Source organism: Sander lucioperca, chromosome 18 (genome assembly GCF_008315115.2).
Source record: "Sander lucioperca isolate FBNREF2018 chromosome 18, SLUC_FBN_1.2, whole genome shotgun sequence".
Classification (NCBI taxonomy): domain Eukaryota; kingdom Metazoa; phylum Chordata; class Actinopteri; order Perciformes; family Percidae; genus Sander; species Sander lucioperca.
This window is the reverse complement of record NC_050190.1, coordinates 23,268,290-23,287,359: the sequence shown is the minus strand read 5'-3', so window position 1 is coordinate 23,287,359 and position 19,070 is coordinate 23,268,290. Positions and strand designations below refer to the sequence as shown.

The following is a 19,070-nucleotide window of genomic DNA, read 5'->3' as shown; positions in this document are numbered from 1 at the left end:
AGTATAGTATGTCGAAAAAGTCATAGTATAGTATGTTGAAAAAGTCATAGTATTGAATGTCCAAAAAAAGTGATAAAAAGTCATAGCATAGCATGTCGAAAAAAGTCATAGTATAGCATGTCGAAAAAAGCGATTAAAAAAATCATAGTATAGTATGTCGAAAAAGTCATAGTATAGTATGTCGAAAAAATGTAATAAAAACGTCATAGTATAGCATGTTGAAAAAGTCATAGTATAGTATGTCGAAAAAAGTGATATAAAAAGTCACAGTATAGTTTGTCAAAAAAAGTCAGTGCAGCATGTCGAAAAAACGTAATTAAAACGTCATATTATAGCATGTCGAAAAAGTCATAGTATAGTATGTCGAAAAAGTCATAGTATAGTATGTGGAAAAAAGTCATTGTATAGCATGTCGAAAAAGTCATAGTATAGTATGTCGAAAAAGTCATAGTATAGCATGTCGAAAAAACTTAATAAAAACGTCATAGTATAGCATGTCGAAAAAATCATAGTATAGTATGTCGAAAAGGTCATAGTATAGTATGTCCAAAAAAAATGATAAAAAAGTCATAGTATAGCATGTCGAAAAAAGTCATAGTTTAGCATGTTGAAAAAAACTTAATAAAAACGTCATAGTATAGCATGTCGAAAAAGTCATAGTATAGTATGTTGAAAAAGTCATAGTATAGCATGTCGAAAAAAGTCATTGTATAGCATGTCAAAAAAGTCATAGTATAGTATGTCGAAAAAGTCATAGTATAGCATGTCTAAAAAACTTAATAAAAAAGTCATAGTATAGCATGTCGAAAAAGTCATAGTATAGTATGTCGAAAAAGTCGTAGTATAGTATGTCAAAAAAAGTGATAAGAAGTCATAGTATAGCATATCAAAAAAGTAATTGTTTACCTTGCCGAAAAAACGTATTAAAACGTCATAATATAGCATGTCGGAAAAAGTCATAGTATAGCATATCGAAAAAACTTAATAAAAACGTCACAGTATAGCATGTTGAAAAAAGTCATAGTATAGTGTGTCGAAAAAGTCATAGTGTAGTATGTCGAAAAAATCATAGTTTAGTATGTCGAAAAAAGTGATATAAAAAGTCACAGTATAGTTTGTCGAAAAAAGTGATTAAAAAAAGTCATAGTATAGAATGTCCAAAAAAAGTGATAAAAAGTCATAGCATAGCATGTCGAAAAAAGTCATAGTATAGCATGTCGAAAAAAGCGATTAAAAAAATCATAGTATAGTATGTCGAAAAGGTCATAGTATAGTATGTCTAAAAAAAATGATAAAAAAGTCATAGTATAGCATGTCGAAAAAAGTCATAGTTTAGCATGTTGAAAAAAACGTAATAAAAACGTCATAGTATAGCATGTCGAAAAAGTCATAGTATAGTATGTTGAAAAAGTCATAGTATAGCATGTCGAAAAAAGTCATGTATAGCATGTCGAAAAAGTCATAGTATAGTATGTCGAAAAAGTCATAGTATAGCATGTCTAAAAAACTTAATGAAAACGTCATAGTATAGCATGTCGAAAAAGTCATAGTATAGTATGTCGAAAAAGTCGTAGTATAGTATGTCAAAAAAAGTGATAAGAAGTCATAGTATAGCATATCAAAAAAGTAATTGTTTACCATGCCGAAAAAACGTATTAAAACGTCATAATATAGCATGTCGGAAAAAGTCATAGTATAGCATATCGAAAAAACTTAATAAAAACGTCACAGTATAGCATGTCGAAAAAAGTCATAGTATAGTGTGTCGAAAAAGTCATAGTGTAGTATGTCGAAAAAGTCATAGTTTAGTATGTCGAAAAAAGTGATATAAAAAGTCACAGTATAGTTTGTCGAAAAAAGTGATTAAAAAAAGTCATAGTATAGAATGTCCAAAAAAAGTGATAAAAAGTCATAGCATAGCATGTCGAAAAAAGTCATAGTATAGCATGTCGAAAAAAGCGATTAAAAAAATCATAGTATAGTATGTTGAAAAAATTTAATAAAAACGTCACAGTATAGCATGTTGAAAAAGTCATAGTATAGTATGTCGAAAAAGTCATAGTATGTCGAAAAAAGTGATATAAAAAGTCACAGTATAGTTTGTCGAAAAAAGTGATTAAAAAAAGTCATAGTAAAGCATGTCAAAAAAACGTAATAAAAACGTCATATTATAGCATGTCGAAAAAGTCATAGTATAGTATGTCGAAAAAGTCATAGTATAGCATATCGAAAAAACTTAATAAAAACGTCACAGTATAGCATGTCGAAAAAAGTCATAGTATAGTGTGTCGAAAAAGTCATAGTGTAGTATGTCGAAAAAGTCATAGTTTAGTATGTCGAAAAAAGTGATATAAAAAGTCACAGTATAGTTTGTCGAAAAAAGTGATTAAAAAAAGTCATAGTATAGAATGTCCAAAAAAAGTGATAAAAAGTCATAGCATAGCATGTCGAAAAAAGTCATAGTATAGCATGTCGAAAAAAGCGATTAAAAAAATCATAGTATAGTATGTTGAAAAAATTTAATAAAAACGTCACAGTATAGCATGTTGAAAAAGTCATAGTATAGTATGTCGAAAAAGTCATAGTATGTCGAAAAAAGTGATATAAAAAGTCACAGTATAGTTTGTCGAAAAAAGTGATTAAAAAAAGTCATAGTAAAGCATGTCAAAAAAACGTAATAAAAACGTCATATTATAGCATGTCAAAAAAGTCATAGTATAGTATGTCGAAAAAGTCATAGTATAGCATGTCGAAAAAAGTCATGTATAGCATGTCGAAAAAGTCATAGCATAGCATGTCGAAAAAAGTCATAGTATAGCATGTCGAAAAAAGCGATTAAAAAAATCATAGTATAGTATGTCGAAAAGGTCATAGTATAGTATGTCTAAAAAAAATGATAAAAAAGTCATAGTATAGCATGTCGAAAAAGTCATAGTATAGTATGTTGAAAAAGTCATAGTATAGCATGTCGAAAAAAGTCATGTATAGCATGTCGAAAAAGTCATAGTATAGTATGTCGAAAAAGTCATAGTATAGCATGTCTAAAAAACTTAATGAAAACGTCATAGTATAGCATTTCGAAAAAGTCATAGTATAGTATGTCCAAAAAGTCGTAGTATAGTATGTCAAAAAAAGTGATAAGAAGTCATAGTATAGCATATACAAAAAAAGTCATTGTATACCATGCTGAAAAAACATATTAAAACGTCATAGTATAGCATGTCGAAAAAAGTCATAGTATAGCATATCGAAAAAACTTAATAAAAACGTCACAGTATAGCATGTCGAAAAAAGTCATAGTATAGTGTGTCGAAAAAGTCATAGTGTAGTATGTCGAAAAAGTCATAGTTTAGTATGTCAAAAAAAGTGATATAAAAAGTCACAGTATAGTTTGTCGAAAAAAGTGATTAAAAAAAGTCATAGTATAGAATGTCCAAAAAAAGTGATAAAAAGTCATAGCATAGCATGTCGAAAAAAGTCATAGTATAGCATGTCGAAAAAAGCGATTAAAAAAATCATAGTATAGTATGTTGAAAAAATTTAATAAAAACGTCACAGTATAGCATGTTGAAAAAGTCAGTATAGTATGTCGAAAAAGTCATAGTATGTCGAAAAAAGTGATATAAAAAGTCACAGTATAGTTTGTCGAAAAAAGTGATTAAAAAAAGTCATAGTATAGCATGTCGAAAAAGTCATAGTAAAGCATGTCAAAAAAACGTAATAAAAACGTCATATTATAGCATGTCGAAAAAGTCATAGTATAGTATGTCGAAAAAGTCATAGTATAGCATGTCGAAAAAAGTCATGTATAGCATGTCGAAAAAGTCATAGTATAGCATGTCGAAAAAACGTATTAATACGTCATAGTATAGCATGTCGAAAAAAGTCGTAGTATAGTATGTCGAAAAAACCTAATAAAAACGTCATAGTATAGCATGTCGAAAAACGTATTAAAAACTTCATAGTATAGCATGTCGAAAAAAGTCATAGTATAGCATGTCAAAAAAACGTAATAGAAACGTCATAGTATAGCATGTCGAAAAAGTCATAGTATAGTATGTCAAAAAAAATGATAAGAAGTTATTGTATAGCATTTCAAAAAAGTCATAGGATAGTATATCGAAAAAGTCATAGTATAGTATATCGAAAATGTCATAGTATAGCATGTCAAAAAAACGTAATAAAAACGTCATAGTATAGCATGTCGAAAAAGTCATAGTATAGCGTGTCGAAAAAAGTCATATTATAGTATGTCGAAAATGTCATAGTATGTCGAAAATGTCATAGTATGTCGAAAAAGTTGTAGTATAGTATGTCCAAAAGAAGTGATAAATAAGTCATAGTATAGCATGTCGAAAAAGTCATAGTGTGGTATGTTGAAAATGTCATATTATAGTATGTCGAAAAAGTCATAGTATAGTATGTCGAAAAAGTCATAGTATAGCATGTCTAAAAAAGTCATTGTATAGCATGTCGAAAAAATCATAGTATAGTATGTCGAAAAAGTCATAGTATAGCATGTCTAAAAAAACTTAATGAAAACGTCATAGTATAGCATGTGGAAAAAGTCATAGTATAGTATGTCGAAAACGTCGTAGTACAGTATGTCAAAAAAAGTGATAAGAAGTCATAGTATAGCATATCAAAAAAACTTAATAAAAACGTCATAGTATAGCATGTCGAAAAAGTCATAGTAAAGCATGTCCAAAAAAGTAATAAAAAGTCAAAGTATAGTATATCGAAAAAGTCATAGTATAGTATGTCGAAAAAGTCATAGTATAGCATGTCTAAAAAACTTAATGAAAACGTCATAGTATAGCATGTCGAAAAAGTCATAGTATAGTATGTCGAAAAAGTCGTAGTATAGTATGTCAAAAAAAGTGATAAGAAGTCATAGTATAGCATATCAAAAAAGTAATTGTTTACCATGCCGAAAAAACGTATTAAAACGTCATAATATAGCATGTCGGAAAAAGTCATAGTATAGCATATCGAAAAAACTTAATAAAAACGTCACAGTATAGCATGTCGAAAAAAGTCATAGTATAGTGTGTCGAAAAAGTCATAGTGTAGTATGTCGAAAAAGTCATAGTTTAGTATGTCGAAAAAAGTGATATAAAAAGTCACAGTATAGTTTGTCGAAAAAAGTGATTAAAAAAAGTCATAGTATAGAATGTCCAAAAAAAGTGATAAAAAGTCATAGCATAGCATGTCGAAAAAAGTCATAGTATAGCATGTCGAAAAAAGCGATTAAAAAAATCATAGTATAGTATGTTGAAAAAATTTAATAAAAACGTCACAGTATAGCATGTTGAAAAAGTCATAGTATAGTATGTCGAAAAAGTCATAGTATGTCGAAAAAAGTGATATAAAAAGTCACAGTATAGTTTGTCGAAAAAAGTGATTAAAAAAAGTCATAGTATAGCATGTCGAAAAAGTCATAGTATAGTATGTCAAAAAAAATGATAAGAAGTTATTGTATAGCATTTCAAAAAAGTCATAGGATAGTATATCGAAAAAGTCATAGTATAGTATATCGAAAATGTCATAGTATAGCATGTCAAAAAAACGTAATAAAAACGTCATAGTATAGCATGTCGAAAAAGTCATAGTATAGCGTGTCGAAAAAAGTCATATTATAGTATGTCGAAAATGTCATAGTATGTCGAAAATGTCATAGTATGTCGAAAAAGTTGTAGTATAGTATGTCCAAAAGAAGTGATAAATAAGTCATAGTATAGCATGTCGAAAAAGTCATAGTGTGGTATGTTGAAAATGTCATATTATAGTATGTCGAAAAAGTCATAGTATAGTATGTCGAAAAAGTCATAGTATAGCATGTCTAAAAAAGTCATTGTATAGCATGTCGAAAAAATCATAGTATAGTATGTCGAAAAAGTCATAGTATAGCATGTCTAAAAAAACTTAATGAAAACGTCATAGTATAGCATGTGGAAAAAGTCATAGTATAGTATGTCGAAAACGTCGTAGTACAGTATGTCAAAAAAAGTGATAAGAAGTCATAGTATAGCATATCAAAAAAACTTAATAAAAACGTCATAGTATAGCATGTCGAAAAAGTCATAGTAAAGCATGTCCAAAAAAGTAATAAAAAGTCAAAGTATAGTATATCGAAAAAGTCATAGTATAGTATGTCGAAAAAGTCATAGTATAGCATGTCTAAAAAACTTAATGAAAACGTCATAGTATAGCATGTCGAAAAGTCATAGTATAGTATGTCGAAAAAGTCGTAGTATAGTATGTCAAAAAAGTGATAAGAAGTCATAGTATAGCATATCAAAAAAGTAATTGTTTACCATGCCGAAAAAACGTATTAAAACGTCATAATATAGCATGTCGGAAAAAGTCATAGTATAGCATATCGAAAAAACTTAATAAAAACGTCACAGTATAGCATGTCGAAAAAAGTCATAGTATAGTGTGTCGAAAAAGTCATAGTGTAGTATGTCGAAAAAGTCATAGTTTAGTATGTCGAAAAAAGTGATATAAAAAGTCACAGTATAGTTTGTCGAAAAAAGTGATTAAAAAAAGTCATAGTATAGAATGTCCAAAAAAAGTGATAAAAAGTCATAGCATAGCATGTCAAAAAAGTCATAGTATAGCATGTCGAAAAAAGCGATTAAAAAAATCATAGTATAGTATGTTGAAAAAATTTAATAAAAACGTCACAGTATAGCATGTTGAAAAAGTCATAGTATAGTATGTCGAAAAAGTCATAGTATGTCGAAAAAAGTGATATAAAAAGTCACAGTATAGTTTGTCGAAAAAAGTGATTAAAAAAAGTCATAGTATAGCATGTCGAAAAAGTCATAGTAAAGCATGTCAAAAAAACGTAATAAAAACGTCATATTATAGCATGTCGAAAAAGTCATAGTATAGTATGTCGAAAAAGTCATAGTATAGCATGTCGAAAAAAGTCATGTATAGCATGTCGAAAAAGTCATAGTATAGCATGTCGAAAAAACGTATTAATACGTCATAGTATAGCATGTCGAAAAAAGTCGTAGTATAGTATGTCGAAAAAACCTAATAAAAACGTCATAGTATAGCATGTCGAAAACAAGTAATGAAAACGTCATAGTATAGGATGTCGAAAAAATCATAGCATAGTATGTCGAAAAAGTCATAGTATAGTATGTCAAAACAAAGTGATAAGAAGTCATAGTATAGCATGTCGAAAAAGTCATTGTATAGCATGTCGAAAAAGTCATACTATAGCATGTCGAAAAAACTTAATAAAAACGTCATAGTATAGCATGTCGAAAAAACGTATTAATACCTCATAGTATAGCATGTCGAAAAAAGTCGTAGTATAGTATGTCGAAAAAGTCATAGTATAGTATGTCGAAAAAAGTGATATAAAAAGTCACAGTATAGTTTGTCGAAAAAAGTGATTAAAAAAAGTCATAGTATAGAATGTCCAAAAAAAGTGATAAAAAGTTATTGTATAGCATTTCAAAAAAGTCATAGGATAGTATATCGAAAAAGTCATAGTATAGTATATCGAAAATGTCATAGTATAGCATGTCAAAAAAACGTAATAAAAACGTCATAGTATAGCATGTCGAAAAAGTCATAGTATAGCGTGTCGAAAAAAGTCATATTATAGTATGTCGAAAATGTCATAGTATGTCGAAAAAGTTGTAGTATAGTATGTCCAAAAGAAGTGATAAATAAGTCATAGTATAGCATGTCGAAAAAGTCATAGTGTGGTATGTTGAAAATGTCATATTATAGTATGTCGAAAAAGTCATAGTATAGTATGTCGAAAAAGTCATAGTATAGCATGTCTAAAAAAGTCATTGTATAGCATGTCGAAAAAATCATAGTATAGTATGTCGAAAAAGTCATAGTATAGCATGTCTAAAAAAACTTAATGAAAACGTCATAGTATAGCATGTGGAAAAAGTCATAGTATAGTATGTCGAAAACGTCGTAGTACAGTATGTCAAAAAAAGTGATAAGAAGTCATAGTATAGCATATCAAAAAAACTTAATAAAAACGTCATAGTATAGCATGTCGAAAAAGTCATAGTAAAGCATGTCCAAAAAAGTAATAAAAAGTCAAAGTATAGTATATCGAAAAAGTCATAGTATAGTATGTCGAAAAAGTCATAGTATAGCATGTCTAAAAAACTTAATGAAAACGTCATAGTATAGCATGTCGAAAAAGTCATAGTATAGTATGTCGAAAAAGTCGTAGTATAGTATGTCAAAAAAAGTGATAAGAAGTCATAGTATAGCATATCAAAAAAGTAATTGTTTACCATGCCGAAAAAACGTATTAAAACGTCATAATATAGCATGTCGGAAAAAGTCATAGTATAGCATATCGAAAAAACTTAATAAAAACGTCACAATATAGCATGTCGAAAAAAGTCATAGTATAGTGTGTCGAAAAAGTCATAGTGTAGTATGTCGAAAAAGTCATAGTTTAGTATGTCGAAAAAAGTGATATAAAAAGTCACAGTATAGTTTGTCGAAAAAAGTGATTAAAAAAAGTCATAGTATAGAATGTCCAAAAAAAGTGATAAAAAGTCATAGCATAGCATGTCGAAAAAAGTCATAGTATAGCATGTCGAAAAAAGCGATTAAAAAAATCATAGTATAGTATGTTGAAAAAATTTAATAAAAACGTCACAGTATAGCATGTTGAAAAAGTCATAGTATAGTATGTCGAAAAAGTCATAGTATGTCGAAAAAAGTGATATAAAAAGTCACAGTATAGTTTGTCGAAAAAAGTGATTAAAAAAAGTCATAGTATAGCATGTCGAAAAAGTCATAGTAAAGCATGTCAAAAAAACGTAATAAAAACGTCATATTATAGCATGTCGAAAAAGTCATAGTATAGTATGTCGAAAAAGTCATAGTATAGCATGTCGAAAAAAGTCATGTATAGCATGTCGAAAAAGTCATAGTATAGCATGTCGAAAAAACGTATTAATACGTCATAGTATAGCATGTCGAAAAAAGTCGTAGTATAGTATGTCGAAAAAACCTAATAAAAACGTCATAGTATAGCATGTCGAAAGCAAGTAATGAAAACGTCATAGTATAGCATGTCGAAAAAATCATAGCATAGTATGTCGAAAAAGTCATAGTATAGTATGTCAAAACAAAGTGATAAGAAGTCATAGTATAGCATGTCGAAAAAGTCATTGTATAGCATGTCGAAAAAGTCATACTATAGCATGTCGAAAAAACTTAATAAAAACGTCATAGTATAGCATGTCGAAAAAACGTATTAATACCTCATAGTATAGCATGTCGAAAAAAGTCGTAGTATAGTATGTCGAAAAAGTCATAGTATAGTATGTCGAAAAAAGTGATATAAAAAGTCACAGTATAGTTTGTCGAAAAAAGTGATTAAAAAAAGTCATAGTATAGCATGTCGAAAAAGTCATAGTGTAGCATGTCGAAAAAAGTTAATAAAAATGTCATAGTATAGCATGTCAAAAAAAGTCATAGTATAGCATGTCGAAAACGTCATAGTATAGTATGTCGAAAAAATGTAATAAAAACGTCATAGTATAGCATGTCGAAAAAGTCATAGTATAGCATGTCGAAAAAAGTAATATTATAGTATGTCGAAAATGTCATAGTATGTCGAAAAAGTCGTAGTATAGTATGTCCAAAAGAAGTGATAAAAAAGTCATAGTATAGCATGTCGAAAAAACTTAATACAAACGTCATAGTATAGCATGTCGAAAAAGTCATAGTATAGAATGTCAAAAATGTCATAGTATAGTATGTCAAAATAAGTCATCAGAAGTCATAGTATAGCATATCGAAAAAGTCATAGTATAGCATGTCGAAAAACGTATTAAAAACTTCATAGTATAGCATGTCGAAAAAAGTCATAGTATAGCATGTCAAAAAAACGTAATAGAAACGTCATAGTATAGCATGTCGAAAAAGTCATAGTATAGTATGTCAAAAAAAATGATAAGAAGTTATTGTATAGCATTTCAAAAAAGTCATAGGATAGTATATCGAAAAAGTCATAGTATAGTATATCGAAAATGTCATAGTATAGCATGTCGAAAAAGTCATAGTATAGCGTGTCGAAAAAAGTCATATTATAGTATGTCGAAAATGTCATAGTATGTCGAAAAAGTTGTAGTATAGTATGTCCAAAAGAAGTGATAAATAAGTCATAGTATAGCATGTCGAAAAAGTCATAGTGTGGTATGTTGAAAATGTCATATTATAGTATGTCGAAAAAGTCATAGTATAGTATGTTGAAAAAGTCATAGTATAGCATGTCTAAAAAAGTCATTGTATAGCATGTCGAAAAAATCATAGTATAGTATGTCGAAAAAGTCATAGTATAGCATGTCTAAAAAAACTTAATGAAAACGTCATAGTATAGCATGTGGAAAAAGTCATAGTATAGTATGTCGAAAACGTCGTAGTATAGTATGTCGAAAAAATAAAATAGAAACGTCATAGTATAGTATGTCGAAAAAGTCATAGTATAGTATGTCCAAAAAAAGTGATAAAAAGTCATAGTATAGGATGTTGAAAAAACGTAATAAAAATGTCATAGTATAGCAAGTCGAAAAAGTCATAGTATAGTATGTCGAAAAAAGCGATTAAAAAACGTCATAGTCTAGTATGTCAAAAAAGTCATAGTACAATATGTAGAAAAAGTCATAGTATAGCATGTCGAAAAAAGTGATTTTATAGTATGTCGAAAAAAGTCATAGTATAGTATTGTCTAAAAAGCGATTAAAAAAAGTCACAGTATAGTATGTCGAAAAAGTCATAGTACAATATGTAGAAAAAGTCATAGTATAGCATGTCGAAAAAAGTGATTTTATAGTATGTCGAAAAAAGTCATAGTATAGTATTGTCTAAAAAGCGATTAAAAAAAGTCACAGTATAGTATGTCGAAAAAGTCACAGTATAGTATGTCCAAAAAAAGTGATAAATAGTCATAGTATAGCATTTCGATCTAAAAGTATAGCATGTTGAAAAAGTCATAGTATGGTATGTCGAAAATGTCATATTATAGTATGTCGAAAATGTCGTAGTATAGTATGTCCAAAAGAAGTGATAAAAAAGTCATAGTATAGCATGTCTTAAAAAGTCATAGTAAAAGCATGTCGAAAAAGTGATAGTATAGTATGTCGAAGAAGTCATCTTCATATTCACTGCTAGACCTTAAAGTCCATCATGCCTTGTGAGGTTTGAACCCGCAACCGTTGTATTCTTAAAACCAGCTTTTGTCTTATGTGCTACTAACTGCCCTCCAACCGAACTTATATACTCTTAAGACAGTTCTCCTGGTGTATTTGACATCTTCATGTTCACTGCTAGACCTTAAAATTCATCTCGCCTTTTGAACTCACGACCGTTGCGTTCTTAAAACCAGCATTCCCTTTATGTGCCACTAACTACCCTCTACCCCATCTGCTCTACTTTTGGGATTGTTCTCATGGCATATTTGACATCTTCATGTTCACTGTTAGACCTTAAGAATGATTGCGGCTTGTGATCCCACGACCCTTGAGTTGTTAAAACCAACTCTTATCTTATGTGCTACTAACTACCCTCTACCCAACTAGCCAATCTACCCAATAGCATCTCTTAAAAAGTCATAGTATAAGCATGTCGAAAAAGTCATAGTACAGTTATGTCGAAAAAGTCATCTTCATGTTCACTGTTAGACCTTTAAATTGATCACACCTTGTGCTATTTGAACACACGACTGTTGTGTTCTTAAAACCAGCTTTCACCTTGGGAGCCACTAACTACCCTCCAGTCCAACTTCTCTACTTTTGGAACTACTCATAGATTAGAGAAGTTGTAAAAAGTCATAGTAAAGCATATCGAAAAAGTCATAGTATAGTATGTCGAAAAAAGTCATAGTATAGCATGTCGAAAAAGTCATAGTATATAGTATGTCGAAAAAAGTATTGCATAGAATGTCAAAAATGTCAAAGTATAGCATGTCGAAAAAGTCATAGTATAGTATGTTGAAAAAAGTGATAAAAAAGGTCATAGTATAGCATGTCGAAGAAAAGTGATAAAAAAGTCATAGTATAGCATGCCGAAAAAGTCATAGTATAGTATGTCAAAAAAAGTCATAGTATAATATGTCGAAAAAAGTGATAAAAAAGGTCATAGTATAGTATGTCGAAAAAAGTGATAAAATAGTCATAGTATAGCATGTCGAAAAAAGTCATAGTAATGCATGTCGAAAAAAATTATAAAAAAGTCATAGTATAGCATGTCGAATATGTCATAGTATAGTATGTTGGAAAAAAAAAATCATAGTATAGCATGTCGAAAAAGTCATAGCATAGTATGTCGAAAAAAGTCATTAAAAAGTAATAATGTAGTATGTCATAAAAAAGTCATATTATGCTATGTCATAATATAGTATATCATAAAGTCACAAAAAAGTCATAGTGTAGTATATCATAAAAAGTCATAGGGTGTCGTTAATTTTTTTATGACATACTATACAATGTTTTTTCACTTCATGAAATTTGATAACACAAAAAGCAGAAAATTGTGAGCCTTATCCTTTAAACTCTACACACATTGTTCTTCACCTGCTGCTCTTAAAAGTATCTCATACAGACCCCATGCTGTCCTCTTTCCTCCAGGAGAGAAGACACAGGTTTCGTAGAAGAATCTTCAAAGCTCTGTACTACTGAGGACCAGACTCTGGTTAGTAATTACATCCACTCAGCTCCTGTTCTCCCTACTTTATCATATTGTGACACCTGTTTAAGCATATTGAAGTTAAAAAAAAAGAAAATCAATCTCTTCTATGCTATTTTCATTCTGCAATTTAAAGCTCTTTTACTTACTCTAAAACAAACTACACAACTACACTTTGTTTCCTTATCCCCTTCAATTGTGCGGGTTGATTTGTAGATTTATTAATGCTTTGTCTCATGTCTCATTCTACGTCTGTCTCTACTTTTTCTCCTCCAGTCTGGTGCAATTGATCCCAGTTCAGGTCTGCTGGAGGAGACAGCCGGTGACTCCACAGTGCCCATAGTGTCAGAAATGAGAGAAAGTGGTTCTCTTGAGCTGGAACCTTCTGTCTCAGTAGAGAGCCCTAAAGAACCAGAGCGAGCAGCCACCATGCCTATGGAGATTGTTAGAGCCCAGACTGTGCTGCAGGAGGGCATGTTGGGCCGCAAACACGATTTGGAGAGTTCAGGAAAGAAGGCATCAAATAGGTAGATAATTTATTTATTAGGAAATCTATCAGCACACTTGAAAACTTGCTTACCTTCTTTAATTCATCACAGGGAACATCAAGTCTGCATTTTTTGTTTTCATTTTTATTTAGGTTACCTCACATATTGCACTCACCCAAACAGCAATACAACACAACAAAAATGCAACATTGACAAAAATAAATTAGGGTTCATTCTACAACTCAAGCAAGTTTCAAGTCTTGATTAGTAATCTCTAATTGTAGTGGCATTGTAGTAAAAAAAAAACCCATCTTGAAATCTACAACTGTATAGCATGCATTCAAAACATGCATGTTATATGTTTGTATTTAACGAGCTAGAGATTACACAAACTTTGGTACAGTCCTTTTTAGACAGCATGTGTTGTGGTTTGGGGGAAAAATTTAAAAAGTTAGTTTTTTTTATAGTTTCAGTAATTTTGAGTTTTTTTTACATAAACATTAGTAATACCAGAACATATTAACCATCTACTTATCAAGTTAAAATTGTAGATAATGATGTGAAGCCAACTTTTTTAGCCACCTGATTGTAAGATGGTTAAGCATGTGTTTTAACATAAAAATTCAAGCTGCTATAAGTCAGTTTATTAATACACAAGCAACACAATAAGTACCTACCACGTGACTGCTGTTTTACAGATAATCTGTCTGTGTTCTTCTTGACAAAGACACAAACTATTTACAGTTGTTACAGAGCAGTGAGCTACTCCAACTGCTCTCCTTATTGCTCATTAACTGCATTAAGTCTTCATTGAGTGGTGATGTTGTTGTGTCTCTCGTAATTGTGATTCAATTTATACATTTATTTATTATTATTGCCGGAAATCAGCAACATGATCAATATTTAAGCCCTCCATTTTCAACCCCTCCTCTTCCTCCAAGGTCCTGGAACAACTTGTACTGTGTGCTGAAGCCAGGTCAGCTCTCAGCCTATAAGGATGCCAAGAGTTTTGGCCATGGGGTGACATATCCCCTCAATAACGCCAGCTGGGAGATCCTCACCAACTACAAGAAAAAGAAGCACGTCTCTAAACTACGGTGAGAATTCTTAGAGAATCTGTTTTGGGGAAACTAGTTTAGTCTTTACTTTAGTCAAAAGGTCAAAATAGAAGATACTGTATAGGCTAACTTGATGTTGTATTCCTCCTCACAATACATTTTAACTTCACTTTCCTTTCCCTCTCTCAGTCTTGAAGACGGCAATGAATATTTGTTCCAGTGTAAGGATGAGGTGAGTTTATAAACCATTGAGGGATAACACAATTAAAAACTTTCAACAAATCACATGAGACTGAAGGTTCTGGACTGGGGCATGTTATTACATGATCTTTGACCCTAAGTGACAGGGTGTAATGTTGCATATGGTTCATACATATTTACATTTAATTTAAAAAGCTGTTTTAGTTTGACATGTCTGCCCATGTTTAAGTAATCTGGCAACCTTATTTATGTAAGTAGCCGACATTAAAATCCTACAAGGTCGGCGCTGTCATCTGCGAGAGGAGAAACACGTGCTTCGTATGTCTTATTTAATATCTCCAGATCAATAGTGTAGAGACTTACTTTTTTTTGGTTAGTAGGAGAGAAATGCGCCGTTTCAACGAGGTCCTCTGACAGTTGTAGGCCATCCAGAAGCTTTTTTAATCCATCATGGAATTACAGTTTATGTATGTCTCTGTAACATACATGCTTCGCGACCTTTGGACCAATCGTTTCGCCGTAGAGCAGAGCAGTAGTGTTAGCAGAAAGATAGCCCTTTCTAAAGAGGTCTTCTGTGTCTTCGTAGCCCTTCCAGAAGCTTAGAAATCCGGCAGCGGGAAGACAGGGACTTTTTTGGAGACTGAACAATTATTCCAGAGCAATAAATCCACGATTTTGTATCCAAAAAAACCAATGTCTTCGTGTTACTTGGCTGCCATCTTTGAAAAGGGCATTTTGACTGACAGCTGGCTTGTGCAATCACATCAAGTCATTTGGGGAATAGTTTGCTCAGCCAATAGAGAGGCCTTACAGGAGGGGGCCTTATTTACTAGGTCTGTGTGTGTGTACTGGAAGGCAGAGGAGAGAAAGAAAAATAGATACCTGAATGAAGCCAGGAGGTGGAAATGAGTGTGATTTGGCCTACTGATGTCAGGTGACACAACCAACCTTTTTGGATAAATGCATATACACTTTTTGGGGAAAAAACCTAAATAGTTTTATATTTTTGTTAGATACAGAGTTTGTTTCTGTTTCCCCTGATTGCCAACACTTGGGAGAACAAAGTTCTCTGTGAAATTTCAATACATTTCAGTGAGATTCCATTTCCGTTTAGTCTTTTCTTTTGTCTTTATAGTCATATAACAACGTATACATTCGTGTGGCAACCCTGCAGCACGCATATCCTGACAGCCCAGGTTCTCCTGAAAGAAATGATGTCTATAACTTGATTGTGCATAACAATGTTGAGGTTATATAAGCATTATTACACAAGGAGACCAGACGAACCAAATATGAAAAAGGACTGATGAGGTTATTCACGTTTCCGTCTGTTTCACCATCAGTTAGCGAGACTACCCTACAGGGATCATTAAGGTTCACAGGATTTTTTTTTTTTAACAGCAAAGTAGTTCTCTATCTAATCTATATTGACCTGATTCAGCCTCACAATCACATTATTTCAAGTTTTATCGCTAAATGCGTGAACCACTTCCACTTTTTAATTTACTCAAATAGACCAAGAGACAAAAACACACACTGCCTCTCTAGAGGTGGACTTCCCTTTGTAAGCCTCTGTGGTGTGTTTTTGTGTTTAATTTTAGGAGGAGCTCCAGCGTTGGAGCCAGGCCATGGAGAAGGCCTTTCAGCCCCTGGCAGTGGAGGAGGCGTCGGGGCCCTCAGGGGCCAAAACTCACAGCCTGCCCCCTCCCTCCTCTTCAACTGCCCTCCCTGAGCCCAGCTCTGCCAAGAAAGACAAGCAGAAGAAGTTCAGTCGCCTTGCCAAGAAGAAGTGAAAGGAGATGGGAAGGCCATTGGGAGGGGGGGGGTTGCCTTGGCAACCTGGAAAGAGAAAGTAATATTTGTGTACAATCAGTCAAAGCGAGCTTTTCAATCACTAGATTTTTTATATTATTTTGTGAGAATTAACATAATATTGTAGTTTAGGTTAAAGCCATCACTATTTTGCCTGTATTTAAGCCAGTGTATCAATGCAAAAGGTCCACTTTTTGCTTTGTGTTCTTTTTAACAAATGCCAAATTCAAAGCAATTAAATTAAAGCACAGGAATGCTCCTTTCACACTCAACCAAAGAATGTTTGTAAAACTTTTCTTTTGTTGCTTTTGCTGCAATTTTTGCTTTACTATGGCATGCTTTGATATAGCCATGTACAATATGAAGGCCTGTAATGAACATAGGGTGACTCAAAAGTACTAAGGAGTACTTTTATTAATCTGCCTTATACAATGGTTGTGAACTGTAATACTGTGCTGTTTGAATTTGGAGCACTAAATGCTACTAATAGAACCAGAGTGATTTTAACTTTAGCTTTTAAAAGCTTTGTAAATGCGTGTGTAAAGACTTGGCGATGAGCAAACCGTAGCACAGTGCTGTACAGTGCACACACACACCGAGTGTAATTGCAGGCATGCAAACTAAATGCTCTATGCACTGTGAAGGGTTCGACTGTTGAGATTTTAAATTGATGATGTACAAGCAGTCATGAGACACCACAATTGGTCAGTTTTGAATATAGATCTAGTCAGGTCGTATTCTCCACTGAACTGTGCTAGTAGTTATTTCTGTGAACTTGAAATATATTCAACACATAAGTATTAAACCCTAAATTTCATATCTATTCATTAACATATATACATATACAGTATATATATATCTACAGATGCATGAAGTATGCTTTACGTTAGTTTGATATGGTGCTATTGTGATATTCTTAAACCTTCAGTCAAGACCAACTTGACCTGCCTTATTTGTCTTCAACTTTGGCTTGTAAGGACACACATATTAAATTGATTTCTGTTAGCATATATCTGAGGGGTGTTTCATAAGAAAAGCAGGTCTTATCAAACTGAACCACGATTTATGTTTCCTAAAGTCAAGTCGGGTTTATTTTAAAACACAGACCCAAGACATGAAGCACTGATAACAAGGAAACAGACATGTAAAAACAAAACTGCGATGTTTGCGGCCACAGAGCAGCACATATTCTACATAATACAGAGAGTAAAATATTACAGCAAAAATGAACATAACCACTCCCAGACTCAAGTTAATTGCAGCGCTCTACTTGTAATAATGAATTTACGGGTTCAAGTCCTGTGCGAGTAACGTGAACATTCTTTGTATAATAAGTGCTAAAAATATAAGATGGAAAATACCATTCAACAACTTTGAAATATACAAAACTCCAGCCAGTTAATTTATTTTATAGGATACATAGCATTTTTAGAAACTAAAGTTATCCACCAGGTGGATTTCTTTTGCCAGTTGGTTTGGACAAGTGAAATAACAGCCTCCATATGATAAAATAACTATTAAAAATGCAAGAGGCAGGCAAGGTGTTTAAACAGACATGTAAAGAGAAAAACAAATGGTGAAAATGCTGCTTAAATTGCAGTGCTGATTATTTGTTAACACTGGTTAAGTTAAGCCTGGAAACTAACCTGACCAAAACCAGGCTAGGTCAGACTTATTTAAATCTTATATGAAGAAGATAGGCCTGACTTGCTGAAATAAGCCATACTTAAGTGGTAATCTCACGTTATGAAACACCCCTCTGATCTCACAAACTAGATTTTATTTACTAGAAATGTTGAGTGTCAAATTAAAGCCAACTAGAATCTAAACCAGGTGTTTTTGTAAAAGCAAAAAAAGAGCCTGGACCATTATTCAACCAATTTTACAGTACCAGCCAAAGTCTAGGACGAGCTGTGGGTCGGATGAATCTTGACTGCTTTTCCAAACCACACAACAGGACCAGGCATGCTCTTTTATCTAAAGGCAAGGATCATACAGTAGCAGTATGGAGCTGAGGGAACGGGTCTTTAATATGAATGTAAAGGAGGAAAAGAAGTAGGTGAGAATTTGGTACATTTCAACAATAAAGCCATTATAGAATAAGAAATTCTAATCAATATTCACATACAGGGAATATAGAGTATGTACAGTATATGAAAATGCATTTATAGATGTTAATTTGTCCCCAGAATGGTGACTCACACATACACTCCCACTGCCGTCTTGCCTTGTACTGTGGGCTCTGTCCCTAAACTACTATCCAACTCAAGTGACCTCAATGAAATGATGGAAGTCAGGTGTAGAAAGATAAACGAGAGACTGTTCAGCTCAAGAGGAAATATGGTAGCATTATGATGATCTGTCTAGATTATTTTACATTATAAATGAACAAATTATGTATTACATCTATGATCTTGTGGCTGTCTAAACAAGAAATACAGATATTCTTCTGTATGCACAGGGCCAGAAGAACATCACTTCTATGCTACTAGTACCAGTAGTCCAATTTTTCTGTTATAAATGCACCTCGAAATGGTTCGGTAAACTTGCATCACACATGTACTCAGTCTTGTTTTTATTGGTCACTATATCCACAGTAACAGACACTTCCTACTCGGTCACCTCAATCCACTTTGTTTAGTCCTCCACTCCTTCCTACCTGCCTTTTCTGTTCAGTGGTTTTTAATCTGCATTTTGTACTCTCTAGCTATGTAAAATATCCAAAAATGTTGACAGGAAATATGAAATACATTTTGAGAGAATAAACTTTAAAATAAACTCCTGAAACTATACAGTTTGTTTATTTATTGGCATT

General features: G+C 32.1%; 1 protein-coding gene across 4 annotated transcripts in view; it reads left to right on the top strand.

The window, feature by feature from the left end:
• Positions 1–19,047, top strand: part of sptb (spectrin, beta, erythrocytic) — a 71,490-nt gene extending 52,443 nt beyond the window's left edge. For all 4 annotated transcript variants that reach the window (XM_035994474.1, XM_035994472.1, XM_035994473.1 and 1 more), the window contains 5 exons: positions 12,639–12,702; positions 12,973–13,223; positions 14,126–14,281; positions 14,432–14,474; positions 16,045–19,047. In XM_035994474.1, the coding sequence (XP_035850367.1) occupies positions 12,639–12,702; positions 12,973–13,223; positions 14,126–14,281; positions 14,432–14,474; positions 16,045–16,236 (706 nt within the window). In that variant the 3' untranslated portion in view covers positions 16,237–19,047. The remainder of the gene's footprint in view (positions 1–12,638; positions 12,703–12,972; positions 13,224–14,125; positions 14,282–14,431; positions 14,475–16,044) is intronic.
• Positions 19,048–19,070: the final 23 nt, after the last annotated feature.